The sequence below is a fragment of the Chlamydomonas reinhardtii genome, chromosome 3 (assembly GCF_000002595.2).
Source record: "Chlamydomonas reinhardtii strain CC-503 cw92 mt+ chromosome 3, whole genome shotgun sequence".
Lineage (NCBI taxonomy): Eukaryota > Viridiplantae > Chlorophyta > Chlorophyceae > Chlamydomonadales > Chlamydomonadaceae > Chlamydomonas > Chlamydomonas reinhardtii.
The window spans coordinates 5,315,273-5,331,450 of NC_057006.1; the positions used below are offsets into that span (position 1 = coordinate 5,315,273).

General features: G+C 65.1%; 4 protein-coding genes across 4 annotated transcripts in view; 2 read left to right on the forward strand and 2 right to left on the reverse strand.

Moving 5' to 3' along the window:
• Positions 1–44: 44 nt before the first annotated feature.
• CHLRE_03g183800v5 (uncharacterized protein) lies at positions 45–2,426 on the reverse strand. The gene is made up of 5 exons (XM_043061080.1): positions 2,184–2,426; positions 1,910–2,075; positions 1,490–1,673; positions 980–1,333; positions 45–829 (listed from the first exon to the last, which is right to left on the reverse strand). Exons 2-5 carry the CDS (start codon positions 2,061–2,063, stop codon positions 310–312), a joined length of 1,212 nt encoding a protein of 403 aa, XP_042926209.1. The 5' UTR covers positions 2,064–2,075; positions 2,184–2,426; the 3' UTR covers positions 45–309.
• A 60-nt stretch (positions 2,427–2,486) lies between these two features.
• Positions 2,487–4,766, reverse strand: CHLRE_03g183850v5 (uncharacterized protein). The gene is made up of 4 exons (XM_043061081.1): positions 4,368–4,766; positions 3,855–4,121; positions 3,540–3,682; positions 2,487–3,269 (listed from the first exon to the last, which is right to left on the reverse strand). Exons 1-4 carry the CDS (start codon positions 4,572–4,574, stop codon positions 2,942–2,944), a joined length of 945 nt encoding a protein of 314 aa, XP_042926210.1. The 5' UTR covers positions 4,575–4,766; the 3' UTR covers positions 2,487–2,941.
• Positions 4,767–4,916: 150 nt separating this feature from the next.
• Positions 4,917–7,267, forward strand: CHLRE_03g183900v5 (uncharacterized protein). Its single transcript, XM_001702880.2, has 4 exons — positions 4,917–5,150; positions 5,235–5,301; positions 5,459–5,561; positions 5,857–7,267. The coding sequence occupies exons 1-4, from the start codon at positions 5,056–5,058 to the stop codon at positions 5,997–5,999; spliced, it is 408 nt and encodes a 135-aa protein (XP_001702932.1). The 5' UTR covers positions 4,917–5,055; the 3' UTR covers positions 6,000–7,267.
• Positions 7,268–7,316: 49 nt separating this feature from the next.
• The window catches only part of CHLRE_03g183950v5 (uncharacterized protein), a 10,792-nt gene continuing 1,930 nt past the window's right edge, over positions 7,317–16,178 (forward strand). Inside the window, exons 1-3 of the mRNA XM_043061082.1 lie at positions 7,317–11,048; positions 11,689–15,000; positions 15,441–16,096. Of these exons, the coding sequence (XP_042926211.1) occupies positions 7,430–11,048; positions 11,689–15,000; positions 15,441–16,096 (7,587 nt within the window). The 5' untranslated portion in view covers positions 7,317–7,429. The remainder of the gene's footprint in view (positions 11,049–11,688; positions 15,001–15,440; positions 16,097–16,178) is intronic.

Genomic DNA, 16,178 nt, shown 5'->3' on the forward strand with positions numbered 1-16,178 from the left:
CGGGGCGGCCAAACGTCTCACCAAACATCACATACATTGAGACAGTCAACGCCAAATTACAATTAAGAGCGTTGGGCGAGCAACTTGGGTCCCGACCGCCACGCTGCTTGCACAGCACCTGGACCCGCCTTTTCGTCTTCTCAGCCCGGACTTCTGGCGCAACTAGCCTTTCCACTCCTTCCAACCATTCTACTACCTAGGCATGGCCTTCATAACATGGAGACCGCACCAATAAAACTATTCTAGCACTCCGCCCTAAATGCACAACTCTACCCCCACGCACCAGGACGCAGCCGCGCCGTCAACACCTCAGCCCGCCCGGTTGCGCAGCTGCCTGCGCCGCCGCGCCGCCGCGCCCGGGCTGCCCGGTGTGCCACCGTCACTGCCGGCAGGCGAGCCGACTGGCGGCATAGGCGGTGCCAGGCGGCCTGCCGCCATGTCGGGCACGTAGCCCTGCTCCACCAGCCTGTTGTACAGGTCGCCTCCAATCCTGATGCTGCGGCCGCTGAGCGGGTTGATGATGAGCCCTGCACGCACCAGTGGACTGACCGCGTCCGCCAGGGCCGACGCCGCGTCCAGGCCCCTCGGCGTGCTCGGATGCCCGTAGGGCGACGGGGCCAGGCTGCCGCCACCGAACATGCCAGCTGTGACCAGATACGCCCCGCCAGATTGCACTGAGCTGAGGGCTATCCCGGCCGAGACCTGACCAAGCGGCGTACCGGATAGGGCCGCTTGCTGGTGTTGCAGCAGCTGCTGGTGCTGGTGCTCCACTTGCTGCTCTTGTGCATGCTGAGTCGCTGCTTGCTTCGCTGACCGCCTGCCGTGGAACCTGCATGATGTCAGTGTCGTGTGGGGTAGGTCAGCATGGTGTTAGCGGGAGAGCCACGCATGGCACCCTGGCATAGTGCTGCTACGTGAGCACTCCCTCGATGTCCCGCGGCTCCAGCACAGGGCCCGCGCCAGCAGCCCTCCTACTCACCAGCGCACCGCCGCCAGCACCCATCGCAGCACACGCCAGCCCGCCGCCGCCAGCAGCAGCGCGGCGAACACGGGCGGCTGCGTCCACGTGCCAGCCCACAGTAGGCCCAGCCCCAGCAGCTGCAGCCCCAGCTTGACCAGCGTGTTTATCTTGGGGTTGTCCACGTTGCCGTACAGGTACGTGAGCGCTGCGCCCAGCAGCCCGAAGCTCCCCGCCACGCCCAGCACGAACTTGTTGTGTGCCAGCGTGTAGAGCGAGGGCACCCAGTAGCCGGTGCTCCAGCGCAGCAGGCCCCAGCTGGTGCTGCCCAGCAGCATGGCCGTGGTGACCAGGCTGCGGCGCCCCGGCAACTGCCTGTATGGGTGCGGGGACACGCAGATGAAATGGATTGGTTTGGGTTTGGCTGGGAGGTGCTGTCAGGGGGGAAACGCTACACGGTGGCGGTGGGTGCCTCCAGAGGTGTGTAGTACCTGTGACGGAATGAAAGCAGGGCAGGACCAGGGAGCGCACCTTGAGATGATGTAGGTGATGATGATGACAGACCCCAGAGCAAAGATGAGGCCCCCGCTGGTGACCCGCAGCGCCATGGACTCGGACAGCGGCCCGGCGGCCAACAGCAGCACCATTGCGGCGCCGAAGCTACCTGCCATCCACCAGCTCCACCGCGAGTCGTGCTCAAAGCGGCATACCGCACCTGCGTGGCACCACCAGCACAGCGCTGTAACGGACAGTACACGATGCACTGGCATGGGCCCACAACACCCAAGCGCGACTGCGGTTGGCAACCAACAGGCGAGAGCGCCTGGCGGGTCCCCCGGGTCCCCACGGGTCGTCCCCCTCCCCATCACCTGTTCCCAGTGACAATACCGCCGAGCCCAATCTCAAGCGCGAGTGCAACTCGCCCACTGGCCATTAGACGACCCTACGCACCCAAGTTCGGCGTTTTCCGCAGGCCGATGTACGAAGTTGAGAAGGGCGACAGCTGCAGCTGGCAGCCTTTGCGCCGCAAGGTGGAGTACAGGCTGCACCATGCCTGCTCACCGTCCGTCCACCGCTGCGTGACCTCGTCCGGCGTCCCTCCCATGTAAATTTGATACTGCATGCACATGACACGCAGGCTGACCTCAGCGGCCGAGGACTCCGAGCAAAGGGCGCTTGCTGCCGGGCGCAGGGCATCCGCGCCGAACCCTGGGGCGGCACTTACCGGCTGCAGCTTTCCGCAGTCCACGGTGACCGTGGTAGGCCCCCAGATGTATGGGAACACAAGTATTCCAGGAATGTTGTTGCATTTTAGGACCTGGTGGAAGTTCTTAAGCAAAATGAGCTCGGATTGAGACGCAGTCGCGTCCGTGAGCTCCTCACAAGCGCGAGAAGCTTTGAAGACGCTGATAAAAGCTAGGGCGACAGCGAAACACGCCCGGGACCAGCGACTCGGCCTCGCCATGTTTTCCTAGGTTCAGGTCAACAACAGCTGCAAGCTGCAAGTAGAAGCTATGCCATTGCTTTCAGTTTTTATCCTTTCAGATTATACAAAGCGACACGGGTTGAGCGAACTAACAGCTTCTTAACATGCAATCGTGCATCTCATTGCACCCGTCCGCCACTCCTCCACCCGTCCGCCTTCCTGGGCCTGATGGGGGCCCACAGTGCCTGAGTCCAGGTGCCCCAGTCAACCGATATACATGCGAAATCATTATGAAAGAATGCCTAAAGCCTCACCGCGCTATAGGCGGCAAGTAGGTAGCCCCCAAACACACTCAGCCGATGCGCCGTCAAAAGTGCTCAAAACTGTTCTCATATGCTCAACCCAGTCCTGATGAGGTCAAAGGTCAATGGTTCAGTCACATAGTCCTGCGGTTTCTACCCTATCCGCTCCTGTGTACTCGTTCGTACACTGCCGTCACCCCAACATCCTTCGGTACATACAACCCCCCCCCCCTGCGTCAATATCAGTCGCTTGGTTCACTCGTCCATGTTGGCAATGGACAGTGCGTAGTCATCGCGCTCAATGGACTCGGAGTTGGGGTCCAGTGCCTGCTGTGCAAAGTACTTGCCGAACTGCAGCTCGTAGATCTCGTCCTCGCTCACCGTCTCCATGACGGCATCACTGGTGGGGTAGCCCACGCACATGAGCGCATAGCCCATCTCGCGTAGCTCCGCGCTAATGCCCAGTGCCTCCGGCTGGTGCACCTCGCCCTCCTTCACGCGCACCGCGCACGCCGTGCAGCACCCCATGCGGCAAGCGTACGGCAGCTCCAGACCCTTGTCCTCCGCCTCCCACAGAATGTACCTGAGGAAGATGCGCACAGGACCGAGGGGGAACACCAGAGGGGACACGTAAGAAATGCAGAGTGGCTGTGCATCGCTGGTCCTGGTCGCTCAAGTGTCTTCTCTTGTTACCGGACTCCGACAAGTCACACAATATATACGGTACGGTAGGTTCTCCTCCATGGAAAACCCCAACAACCCTCAGCCCGTAACCCTGAGCCCAGCATGGTACGTCGCAGTCTTCCTGTCAACCGACCCTGCAAGCGCCACCCCGTCAAGTGAATGCGCTCACCGGTCCTCGGGCACCTCCACGTCAATCTCCTGGTTGCCGTAGTGGTCAAAGATCTTGATCTTGTGCACCGGCACGTCACCCGCCGATGGCCCCTCACCTGTGCGGAACCCGTACACACCGCCCTTGTGCACAGCTCGCCCACCCTGCAAGAGATTCGCGAAGCAACGTCCATGTCAGCTAGGGCGCACGTATGCAGACTGGTCACAGGCGGTAAGCACACGCGGTAAGCACGTAGTTGCTATCATGCGCTGCAGGGTCAGGCCGTCGGGAATGATGCAACAGCTGAGCCACATGGGGACGCACGACTGTACCCACCATGAGGCGTGACCCGGCATTGAACTCATCTTCCATCCACAGGTCGTTGGTGCCGTCCTTCTCGTACAGCTCTCGCCACTCGGCCGTGGTCATGCTGTGGATGCTGGGCAGCCCCGACGCCGCCGCCGCGGCGTCACGGCCGCTGGTGCTGGCCTCCACACCGTTGCGGTCGTTGAGCTCCGTGCCAAAGCTGAGGCTGATGGGGCCCAGCGCGACGCCGTTTGACGACTTGTCCACCTGGATGTCCTCGGGCTTCACCTTGAACTCCTGCAAGCGGAAGAAGAACCGACGTCGAGTCGTGCCAGACCTTCGTGTTCAGCCCCTTCACGACGAAGATGACCAGGTATACAGCAGACTTACACGTACTACCATTCACTGGGAGAGAAAGCACTGCGAGTGCAAGCGACGTGGCCGCGTGGTGATGGCAACAGGCGCAAGCACGACACGCGCGAGCCCACAAATCCAGCCCATGTCCCGGATCTCCCGCGCGCGAAAGCTAGACGATGTGCTTACCGAGACACCATCACTGTAGGTGAGGCCAATAGGGCCAAGCAGGTCGCCGATATCGCCCAGGCCTTGCCTGGACTTGTCCGCATAGGACTGCTGCTTCTTCGGCGCCTCCTGGGTCTTTTGGGACTGGCACACAATCCTAGGGAACACCGAGCGCGACGCACGAGCCGGTAGAGCGCCTGCACCGCGGCCGCGGAGTTGCGTCTGCATGCTGATTATTTTGTGTCAACAAAGTGAGCAACGAAGAAGTGGCGCTGTAGGGTCGCTGCACAGAGATGTACTGGTATTTACTGCGTCTTGTAAGCGGTTGGCCTTGATTGGGGAGACGGCCTTGATTGATTCGCGTATGGATGGTACCTCGACGTCGGCAAGCCGCAAATCCGCTAGCTGGTGGTATAGAGCACGAGCAAAAACTTACATATGTAAATTTAATCGGGAAAGCAGACAACATCCACGGGCTGCATGAGCGTGCATTGGGTGACGAATAGAATTCTTACCACATTTTGCTTCTTCGCTCTGCTTTATTCATTCTGCTTTTGCATGTTGACGAATCCTAATCATTTCGCGTTCCATCTCTGAAGTCTGCAAGCAAAATCACTCGGCGGCGGCCCGGAACCCCCACACCCGAAATATCATAGTAAGCCACGGATTTAGGTCAAACTTGAAGCTACGTATTATAGGCTAGGTAATCATGCAGAGCCTCTGTGCTTCCCGCACGGTTGGTGTCGCCAGCCGGCCATCGGCGACTGCGGTCGCGGTGTTGCCGCGGCCAGTTGTCTTGTGCCGGTGAGCATGGGCGTATTACGGTCATTTTGCAAAGTCCCAAGGGGTGGACTCGGGCTCATCACGCCTCGTCCAACCTGCCGACAGGTCGACCCAACCCAACGTCGACACCCTGCCACCTCCGCCCCCACCTCCCCCGCCGCCGCCGCCGCGGGTAAGGCCAGTCGGACCTCTTCGCACGCACCGGCTCTCAGACTTGACTCTTTCTTGAAGCTCGTAAGCCAGGAACATGCAGTGCCTGCTTGACCCTGACCGTTTGTGTTCCAACGTGTGTGTGTGTGCACCTCCGCCCCCACCTCCCCCGCCCACAGCCGCCCACCGCCACGCCCTGGTACAAGCCGAGCCGCCGTGATTTCATCGTGGCAGGCCTGGGTTCTATCATCGGCGGCGGGGCCATGTACATCTATGATACATGTGAGCACGGCATGGGGACAGGTGGCTGGGTTCTTACGTTATGCGGATTGTACAGTTGTTTGTGTGCGCACAGGCTCGCCCTGTCGGCTGGGGGCTTGCCGCAATGGCATTGCAGTCACGATGCTGGGGTAATTACCTCATGTCGTGCGTCTTGTGCTGCCACACGGGTGATCCACACGGCCCGAAGTCGAGTGGTGTGGAGCCTCGGACCGACGCCCTCCGCCCTGCTCACCGCACCGCTGACCTCACCACGCCTCTTGTCACCCCACCTGTGCACACATGCGCTCACAAACAGTCCTGATTGACGACCTAGTTGACGTTCTGGAGGAGGCGGAAGACGATCTGGACATGGCGGAGGAGTACGTCAGCCGCATGGCCAATGTGCCCACCATGGCCGACCTGGAGAAAAACGACAGCGCGCCGCCGGCCGCCAAGTGAGCACAGGGTGCCAAACGGAGACAGGAAGGAGGAGGGTAGCAGCGTGCAGGGCCGGCAGGACGTGGGAAGAAGCAGGTGGAGATGCACCGTGCGATGTGGTGCAGCGCGGAGCAGCGGCAGGAGCAGCGGCGGGGACAGGCGGTCGTGCGGACGGGCGCACGCACAGCGCAGCAACAGCCGCAGGCGAAGGTGCTGCGTTGACTGCGGCCTTGACTGGCTGGCTGGCTGCGCTCGGCGTGGCTGTGGCCGCATGATGTGGCCTTTGGGCGAGGATTTGGTTAGGCGCCCTGGCTGGATGGCCCGCGTGCGTCGTGCGTGCACGTGACCTCTGCTGCTCTGGACGCCCAACCAGGCTGACACCAGCTGCGTAACCTCGCGGGCCTGGAGGAGGTGCACCCCAACCGCTGTGTGACAGTGAATGTAATTGAGAGTGTTTAGGCAATAACAAGGAAACCCAGTTGTGTGTGCGTATGTTATATAGGCTAGCGTACCAAGGCGAGAATGAGCTTGGAGGAGACGGAACCTTAAGTCGAGCCGACAACAAGGGGCCCTCCGGGTCGTCTGGGTCGAAGATGTGGAAGCGCGGATGTGTGTGTTGTTCCCGCGCGGCGTCGGCAGCAGTAATGCTTGGCATTGCAACCTTTTTGTTTCACGGCATCGCATCTGATGGAACTCACAGCTCATGCAGATGCCGTATGTTTCTTTACGACGGGAGAGGGGCATGCTATGGTCACCAGGGCCAAGGACTACGACGATAGGCGTACCGGTATTATGGCCGTTGTCGATGGCGCCTGAGATTGGTAGATGCACGTATAGACACGAAAGCATTTTGTATGGCGCGCAAATGGCGCGGTGTAAGTCTGCTCAAGCGTGTGCACTACCATTGTCGCGCCGCCAGGCGCCGCCCTGATGGCAAGCTGGAACTTACACGGCCCGCCACCCAAGCCCCACGAACGTCTGGAGCAGCAGGGCAGGGTTGTGCCAGCGTTCGCCTGACATGGCATCGGCTGATGCTGCTGTTACATGTGCTAAGGCCCATCGCCTCTGGCATCATGACACTGTGGGCTTGTGGCGTTGTGGGAGGAAGGCCTTGTTGGTGAGTTGGGGGCTCGCGGTGCTAGTGGCCCGCGAGGGGAGGCAGCCCAACCCTAGGGTGCAGCCGTGTGGCGGTTTGCCGGATGGGTCAGACTGCCAGGTACGAGGTTGCGAGGGGCTGCCGCCCGTCTGTGTGGCGCGCTTCCGAGCGCTTGCTTTGTTAACCACACGCGCCATAAGTCTTCCCCCACTACCGGTGCCAGACAGCATAGCTGTATCGCGTGTGAAGCACCCGCAGCCAGCAACAGCGTCAGCCGAGCCAAAATCCTCAGCAGGTTATGAGCCCCGCGCCGCGATAACCCGCGCGCGGTCGGCCGCTTAGCTAGCTAGGTAGTATGGGGGACTATAGTGGAGTAATGTTGTTAGAGGACGCGTCAAACTACTTTGCGTGGCGTCGCAGCCTGTTGGACCACCTGAACTCCCGGCGTGTGCCTCTCGGAGAATATCTCTTCGCCTACGCTCCGATGACGCCTCGCACGGCGCGCGAGCTGGCTGATGAGAGTGCTGCAGCCGCCAGTTTGCTGCGCATGTCCTGCAGTGAGGGCGTTGCGCAGCAACTCGCACTCGCTCAGCACGCCTACGAGGCGCACGCCTACGTCATCCAGCTGTTCCGCCAGTCAGCGCCGCTGAAACTGGCGCAGTTCGAGTCAGAGCGCGATGAGTTCTGCCTGCGAGAGGGCGAGACCATTGCCTCTTACTTCCTGCGCGCCAGTGACCTGCGGGACCGCATCGGCGCGGTCGGCGGCTCGTGGACCGACCAGCAGGTGCGACTCAAGCTGCTGGCCGGTCTGCCCAAGCCGCGCTGGGAGAACATCTGCGACATCTGCTACGCCTCTCCAGGCCAGACCCTGCAGCAGCTTTGCGGTTATTTAATGCAGCAGGAGTTCATTAAGAACCAGGAGCAGGCGCGCAGCGGGCACGTCGGCGCCGTCAACCGCAGCGGCGGCCGCGCCGGTGCCGCCGGCAGTGCCGGCGGCGGCCAAGGCGGCGGCGCCGCCAGCAGCAGCGCCATTATCTGCCACTACTGCGAGCAGCCTGGCCACATTCGGTCCCACTGCCGCGTGCGCCTGGCCGATGTTGCGGCCGGCATCTTCCGCGCTGACATCCGCTCGCCGCCCCAGCTGAAGCAGTCCGGCGGCGGCGGTGGTGGCGGCGGTGGAGGCGGCAGTGGTGGCGGTGGTGGCGGCGGTGCCGGCGGCCCCAAAGGTGGCGACAGCGGAGGAGGTAAGAAGCGCGGTGGGCGGAGCGGCGGGAGCAGGGGTGCCTCGGGTGGCGCCGGCACTGCCGTCTCCAAGACTGCGCACGTGCTGGTTGTGCGGGGTGTTGAGGACTGGGCCGTGCCTGACGCCGGCAGCAGTCTAATCGTCCGCACCTATGGCGCCGAGTCGGCTGGCTCGGGCGTCAGCAGTGGCTACGGCACGGCCGACGGCGGCATGCCCAGCTCCGGCGTGGTGGAGGGCCACGCCGGTGGCAGTAGCACCAGCACTTACTGCTACAGCGCGGCCGTCAGCGGCTCTCGCAGCAGTAGCACCATCGGCAGCGCCCCGCCTCCCCTGGGCGGTGGCTGCAGCCTGATCAACATGGTCCGCGCGGCGTTCCGGCGCCTTCGCAGCGGACCCAACAGCAGCAGCGCAGGAGCAGGAGTCTCCAGCAGCAGCAGCGGCAGTGCCGGGCTTGCGAGTTCCGGCGGCCGCTCGAGTGTCGTCTGCAATAGCGGAGACACCGTGCTGTATCCCTCCAGCAGCAGCAGCGTCGGGGTGGTGGCGAACGGCAGCGTCAGCGGCAGCCCCAGTAGCGCCGCCGCCGCCAGTGGTGTGCCGGTGGTGGATTCCGGCACCTTTGCCCATATCACGCCGCTGCGTCAGCTGCTTCACAACTTCACGCCCCGCTCGAGGGTGAGGCAAGTGCTGTGGGGGGATGGCCACAGCAGCCCGGTCGGGGGATCGGGCACTCTCCGGATGCTCTCCGGGCGGCAGCGTGTTGATGTGACGGGTGTGCTGTATGTGCCAGCCGCCCAGCTCTCCCTGCTATCTGTGCGCCGGCTGACGGCCAGCGGCGTGAAGGTAGTGTTCGAGGGGGAGACAGTGACCTTAGCGCAGGGTGGCCGCAACCTCCTCAGCGGCCGCCTGCGCGATGGTCTGTTCCCGCTGTCTGTTACCATGCTGCCCGTCGCGCTGGCGGCGCCCGCCGTGGCGCCGCCGGCTGCCGGCGGCGGCCCCGCCGCGCCTCCGGGCGGCGGCGGTGGTGCCGCCGCCAACGGCAGTAACACCGGTGTACACCCCAATCCCGCCGCCGCGCTTTCGGGCCGCGGCGGCACCACCAGCAGCAGCAGCCTCAGCGGCTCCGGCACTATGAGCAGTAGCAGCAGCATTGGTGCGGCCGCGCCTTCGGGCGGCGGCGGCGCCAGCAGCAGCACCAGCTCGCCGGCGGCTTCTCTGGGCGCTGCGCTCCGTCTGCACCGCCGGTTCGGCCATCTCGGCTGGACTGCGCTGATGCAGATGGTGGGTGGGTCCCTTGTCACCGGCCTGGATGTTGATCTGTGCGCACTTAGCCAGGCAGCCGGGTCGGTGTGCAGCACCTGCATTGAGGCCAAGGCGGCCTCTCTGCCCTTCCCGAATAGCAGTAGCGAGCCGCCACAGCCTCTGGCTCTGGCGCACTCTGACGTGTGCGGCCCCATGCCCACCGTGGGCCGTGGTGGCGCACGCTACTTCACCACGCTGCTTGACGCCGCCACCGGCCTATCAGCTGTTCGGTTGCTGCCCACCAGGGACCACGCTGGTGTAGCGCTGCAGGAGATGATTGCGCAGTTCGAGAGTCACTGCCGCGATGGCGGCAAGCTGCGCATCCTCCGCAGCGACAACGGCGGCGAGTACCACGCTGAGCAGCTGGAGCAGTGGCTGCGTGAGCGCAGCACCGCGCACCAGTTCAGCGCGCCGTACACGCCGCAGCAGAACGGTGTGGCCGAGCGGCTCAACCGCACCCTGATGGAGCGCACTCGCGCCCTGCTGTTTGAGGCTGTGCTCCCCCCCAGCTTCTGGCCTGAAGCTGTGGTGCATGCCTGCCATGTGCGCAACTTAAGTCCCTCCACCAGCTGCAGCAGCACGCCGTGGGAGGCCTTCACCGGCAACAAGCCTAACGTTGCCGACCTGCGCATCTTCGGCTGCCGCGTCTATGTCACCAAACCCGCCGACAGCCGCTCCAAGCTCAGCCCGCATGCCGACATCGGCACGTACCTGGGCCTGCAGCGCAGCTCCGCCGCATCTCGCGTGCTGGTCGGCGGCAAAGTGGTGGTGAGCCGGGACATAGAGTTCGATGAGGATGTACGGGGTCCGGCGTCGCGGCTGGCGGGCACACCGTTCGGGGTAACGGCGGATGCGAGTGGTGGTGGTGGTGGCAGTAGCAGTGCTGCAACGCCCTCGGCCGGCGCTGACCCGGCGCCTCCCCAGGCGCCGGCGGCGCCGGCCAACGGCACACCTCCCCCCACTACGCTGCCGGCGCCTCCCCAGGCGCCGGCAGCCGGGCCCTCACGGCCCGCCACCCGCAGTCAACGCCCCTCACTAACGCCGGCCCTCGGCGCCGTCAGTGAGCCTCCGCTGTCAACTGCCGCATCCGCGGCGGCGGGCGGCGGGGGTGGCAGCAGTAGCAGCGCCGCCTCGGCTGCAGCAGCGGCCGCTCAGCTGTTTGATAGCGACAGCGACGACGAGACGCCGGCGCTGGCGCCAGCCTCAGATGATGAGGACAGCTACAGCAGCAGCGCTGCGATGACTGCGGCTGCGGACACCGGCGACCCCCGCAGCTATTCGGAGGCCACTAACGGACCACAAGCTGCGGAGTGGCGCGCCGCTATGGAGGAGGAGATGAAGGCTCAACGCGCACACGGCACCTGGCAGCTAGCGGAGCCGCCCCCAGGCGCGCGTCTGCTGGCCAATCGCTGGGTCTTCAAGACCAATGTTGGTGAGTTGGGGGCTCGCGGTGCTAGTGGCCCGCGAGGGGAGGCAGCCCAACCCTAGGGTGCAGCCGTGTGGCGGTTTGCCGGATGGGTCAGACTGCCAGGTACGAGGTTGCGAGGGGCTGCCGCCCGTCTGTGTGGCGCGCTTCCGAGCGCTTGCTTTGTTAACCACACGCGCCATAAGTCTTCCCCCACTACCGGTGCCAGACAGCATAGCTGTATCGCGTGTGAAGCACCCGCAGCCAGCAACAGCGTCAGCCGAGCCAAAATCCTCAGCAGGTTATGAGCCCCGCGCCGCGATAACCCGCGCGCGGTCGGCCGCTTAGCTAGCTAGGTAGTATGGGGGACTATAGTGGAGTAATGTTGTTAGAGGACGCGTCAAACTACTTTGCGTGGCGTCGCAGCCTGTTGGACCACCTGAACTCCCGGCGTGTGCCTCTCGGAGAATATCTCTTCGCCTACGCTCCGATGACGCCTCGCACGGCGCGCGAGCTGGCTGATGAGAGTGCTGCAGCCGCCAGTTTGCTGCGCATGTCCTGCAGTGAGGGCGTTGCGCAGCAACTCGCACTCGCTCAGCACGCCTACGAGGCGCACGCCTACGTCATCCAGCTGTTCCGCCAGTCAGCGCCGCTGAAACTGGCGCAGTTCGAGTCAGCGATGAGTTCTGCCTGCGAGAGGGCGAGACCATTGCCTCTTACTTCCTGCGCGCCAGTGACCTGCGGGACCGCATCGGCGCGGTCGGCGGCTCGTGGACCGACCAGCAGGTGCGACTCAAGCTGCTGGCCGGTCTGCCCAAGCCGCGCTGGGAGAACATCTGCGACATCTGCTACGCCTCTCCAGGCCAGACCCTGCAGCAGCTTTGCGGTTATTTAATGCAGCAGGAGTTCATTAAGAACCAGGAGCAGGCGCGCAGCGGGCACGTCGGCGCCGTCAACCGCAGCGGCGGCCGCGCCGGTGCCGCCGGCAGTGCCGGCGGCGGCCAAGGCGGCGGCGCCGCCAGCAGCAGCGCCATTATCTGCCACTACTGCGAGCAGCCTGCTGGCCACATTCGGTCCCACTGCCGCGTGCGCCTGGCCGATGTTGCGGCCGGCATCTTCCGCGCTGACATCCGCTCGCCGCCCCAGCTGAAGCAGTCCGGCGGCGGCGGTGGTGGCGGCGGTGGAGGCGGCAGTGGTGGCGGTGGTGGCGGCGGTGCCGGCGGCCCCAAAGGTGGCGACAGCGGAGGAGGTAAGAAGCGCGGTGGGCGGAGCGGCGGGAGCAGGGGTGCCTCGGGTGGCGCCGGCACTGCCGTCTCCAAGACTGCGCACGTGCTGGTTGTGCGGGGTGTTGAGGACTGGGCCGTGCCTGACGCCGGCAGCAGTCTAATCGTCCGCACCTATGGCGCCGAGTCGGCTGGCTCGGGCGTCAGCAGTGGCTACGGCACGGCCGACGGCGGCATGCCCAGCTCCGGCGTGGTGGAGGGCCACGCCGGTGGCAGTAGCACCAGCACTTACTGCTACAGCGCGGCCGTCAGCGGCTCTCGCAGCAGTAGCACCATCGGCAGCGCCCCGCCTCCCCTGGGCGGTGGCTGCAGCCTGATCAACATGGTCCGCGCGGCGTTCCGGCGCCTTCGCAGCGGACCCAACAGCAGCAGCGCAGGAGCAGGAGTCTCCAGCAGCAGCAGCGGCAGTGCCGGGCTTGCGAGTTCCGGCGGCCGCTCGAGTGTCGTCTGCAATAGCGGAGACACCGTGCTGTATCCCTCCAGCAGCAGCAGCGTCGGGGTGGTGGCGAACGGCAGCGTCAGCGGCAGCCCCAGTAGCGCCGCCGCCGCCAGTGGTGTGCCGGTGGTGGATTCCGGCACCTTTGCCCATATCACGCCGCTGCGTCAGCTGCTTCACAACTTCACGCCCCGCTCGAGGGTGAGGCAAGTGCTGTGGGGGGATGGCCACAGCAGCCCGGTCGGGGGATCGGGCACTCTCCGGATGCTCTCCGGGCGGCAGCGTGTTGATGTGACGGGTGTGCTGTATGTGCCAGCCGCCCAGCTCTCCCTGCTATCTGTGCGCCGGCTGACGGCCAGCGGCGTGAAGGTAGTGTTCGAGGGGGAGACAGTGACCTTAGCGCAGGGTGGCCGCAACCTCCTCAGCGGCCGCCTGCGCGATGGTCTGTTCCCGCTGTCTGTTACCATGCTGCCCGTCGCGCTGGCGGCGCCCGCCGTGGCGCCGCCGGCTGCCGGCGGCGGCCCCGCCGCGCCTCCGGGCGGCGGCGGTGGTGCCGCCGCCAACGGCAGTAACACCGGTGTACACCCCAATCCCGCCGCCGCGCTTTCGGGCCGCGGCGGCACCACCAGCAGCAGCAGCCTCAGCGGCTCCGGCACTATGAGCAGTAGCAGCAGCATTGGTGCGGCCGCGCCTTCGGGCGGCGGCGGCGCCAGCAGCAGCACCAGCTCGCCGGCGGCTTCTCTGGGCGCTGCGCTCCGTCTGCACCGCCGGTTCGGCCATCTCGGCTGGACTGCGCTGATGCAGATGGTGGGTGGGTCCCTTGTCACCGGCCTGGATGTTGATCTGTGCGCACTTAGCCAGGCAGCCGGGTCGGTGTGCAGCACCTGCATTGAGGCCAAGGCGGCCTCTCTGCCCTTCCCGAATAGCAGTAGCGAGCCGCCACAGCCTCTGGCTCTGGCGCACTCTGACGTGTGCGGCCCCATGCCCACCGTGGGCCGTGGTGGCGCACGCTACTTCACCACGCTGCTTGACGCCGCCACCGGCCTATCAGCTGTTCGGTTGCTGCCCACCAGGGACCACGCTGGTGTAGCGCTGCAGGAGATGATTGCGCAGTTCGAGAGTCACTGCCGCGATGGCGGCAAGCTGCGCATCCTCCGCAGCGACAACGGCGGCGAGTACCACGCTGAGCAGCTGGAGCAGTGGCTGCGTGAGCGCAGCACCGCGCACCAGTTCAGCGCGCCGTACACGCCGCAGCAGAACGGTGTGGCCGAGCGGCTCAACCGCACCCTGATGGAGCGCACTCGCGCCCTGCTGTTTGAGGCTGTGCTCCCCCCCAGCTTCTGGCCTGAAGCTGTGGTGCATGCCTGCCATGTGCGCAACTTAAGTCCCTCCACCAGCTGCAGCAGCACGCCGTGGGAGGCCTTCACCGGCAACAAGCCTAACGTTGCCGACCTGCGCATCTTCGGCTGCCGCGTCTATGTCACCAAACCCGCCGACAGCCGCTCCAAGCTCAGCCCGCATGCCGACATCGGCACGTACCTGGGCCTGCAGCGCAGCTCCGCCGCATCTCGCGTGCTGGTCGGCGGCAAAGTGGTGGTGAGCCGGGACATAGAGTTCGATGAGGATGTACGGGGTCCGGCGTCGCGGCTGGCGGGCACACCGTTCGGGGTAACGGCGGATGCGAGTGGTGGTGGTGGTGGCAGTAGCAGTGCTGCAACGCCCTCGGCCGGCGCTGACCCGGCGCCTCCCCAGGCGCCGGCGGCGCCGGCCAACGGCACACCTCCCCCCACTACGCTGCCGGCGCCTCCCCAGGCGCCGGCAGCCGGGCCCTCACGGCCCGCCACCCGCAGTCAACGCCCCTCACTAACGCCGGCCCTCGGCGCCGTCAGTGAGCCTCCGCTGTCAACTGCCGCATCCGCGGCGGCGGGCGGCGGGGGTGGCAGCAGTAGCAGCGCCGCCTCGGCTGCAGCAGCGGCCGCTCAGCTGTTTGATAGCGACAGCGACGACGAGACGCCGGCGCTGGCGCCAGCCTCAGATGATGAGGACAGCTACAGCAGCAGCGCTGCGATGACTGCGGCTGCGGACACCGGCGACCCCCGCAGCTATTCGGAGGCCACTAACGGACCACAAGCTGCGGAGTGGCGCGCCGCTATGGAGGAGGAGATGAAGGCTCAACGCGCACACGGCACCTGGCAGCTAGCGGAGCCGCCCCCAGGCGCGCGTCTGCTGGCCAATCGCTGGGTCTTCAAGACCAATGTTGGTGAGTTGGGGGCTCGCGGTGCTAGTGGCCCGCGAGGGGAGGCAGCCCAACCCTAGGGTGCAGCCGTGTGGCGGTTTGCCGGATGGGTCAGACTGCCAGGTACGAGGTTGCGAGGGGCTGCCGCCCGTCTGTGTGGCGCGCTTCCGAGCGCTTGCTTTGTTAACCACACGCGCCATAAGTCTTCCCCCACTACCGGTGCCAGACAGCATAGCTGTATCGCGTGTGAAGCACCCGCAGCCAGCAACAGCGTCAGCCGAGCCAAAATCCTCAGCAGGTTATGAGCCCCGCGCCGCGATAACCCGCGCGCGGTCGGCCGCTTAGCTAGCTAGGTAGTATGGGGGACTATAGTGGAGTAATGTTGTTAGAGGACGCGTCAAACTACTTTGCGTGGCGTCGCAGCCTGTTGGACCACCTGAACTCCCGGCGTGTGCCTCTCGGAGAATATCTCTTCGCCTACGCTCCGATGACGCCTCGCACGGCGCGCGAGCTGGCTGATGAGAGTGCTGCAGCCGCCAGTTTGCTGCGCATGTCCCGCAGTGAGGGCGTTGCGCAGCAACTCGCACTCGCTCAGCACGCCTACGAGGCGCACGCCTACGTCATCCAGCTGTTCCGCCAGTCAGCGCCGCTGAAACTGGCGCAGTTCGAGTCAGAGCGCGATGAGTTCTGCCTGCGAGAGGGCGAGACCATTGCCTCTTACTTCCTGCGCGCCAGTGACCTGCGGGACCGCATCGGCGCGGTCGGCGGCTCGTGGACCGACCAGCAGGTGCGACTCAAGCTGCTGGCCGGTCTGCCCAAGCCGCGCTGGGAGAACATCTGCGACATCTGCTACGCCTCTCCAGGCCAGACCCTGCAGCAGCTTTGCGGTTATTTAATGCAGCAGGAGTTCATTAAGAACCAGGAGCAGGCGCGCAGCGGGCACGTCGGCGCCGTCAACCGCAGCGGCGGCCGCGCCGGTGCCGCCGGCAGTGCCGGCGGCGGCCAAGGCGGCGGCGCCGCCAGCAGCAGCGCCATTATCTGCCACTACTGCGAGCAGCCTGGCCACATTCGGTCCCACTGCCGCGTGCGCCTGGCCGATGTTGCGGCCGGCATCTTCCGCGCTGACATCCGCTCGCCGCCCCAGCTGAAGCAGTCCGGCGGCGGCGGTGGTGGCGGCGGTGGAGGCGGCAGTGGTGGCGGGG

What these genes read in the sequence shown, in the direction of transcription:
- CHLRE_03g183800v5 (XM_043061080.1), bottom strand. Translation starts at nt 2,063, where the DNA reads ATGGGAGGGACGCCGGACGAGGTCACGCAGCGGTGGACGGACGGTGAG. An exon ending in GCGGAAAACGCCGAACTTGG is followed by an intron (nt 1,674 to 1,909) that starts GTGCGTAGGGTC and finishes GGTGCCACGCAG; the next exon opens with GTGCGGTATGCCGCTTTGAG. An exon ending in GTGCTGGCGGCGGTGCGCTG is followed by an intron (nt 830 to 979) that starts GTGAGTAGGAGG and finishes GACATCATGCAG; the next exon opens with GTTCCACGGCAGGCGGTCAG.
- CHLRE_03g183850v5 (XM_043061081.1), bottom strand. Translation starts at nt 4,574, where the DNA reads ATGCAGACGCAACTCCGCGGCCGCGGTGCAGGCGCTCTACCGGCTCGT. An exon ending in CCTACAGTGATGGTGTCTCG is followed by an intron (nt 4,122 to 4,367) that starts GTAAGCACATCG and finishes TTCCGCTTGCAG; the next exon opens with GAGTTCAAGGTGAAGCCCGA. An exon ending in ATGCCGGGTCACGCCTCATG is followed by an intron (nt 3,683 to 3,854) that starts GTGGGTACAGTC and finishes AATCTCTTGCAG; the next exon opens with GGTGGGCGAGCTGTGCACAA.
- CHLRE_03g183900v5 (XM_001702880.2), top strand. Translation starts at nt 5,056, where the DNA reads ATGCAGAGCCTCTGTGCTTCCCGCACGGTTGGTGTCGCCAGCCGGCCA. An exon ending in CGGCCAGTTGTCTTGTGCCG is followed by an intron (nt 5,151 to 5,234) that starts GTGAGCATGGGC and finishes ACCTGCCGACAG; the next exon opens with GTCGACCCAACCCAACGTCG. An exon ending in CCCCGCCGCCGCCGCCGCGG is followed by an intron (nt 5,302 to 5,458) that starts GTAAGGCCAGTC and finishes CCCCGCCCACAG; the next exon opens with CCGCCCACCGCCACGCCCTG.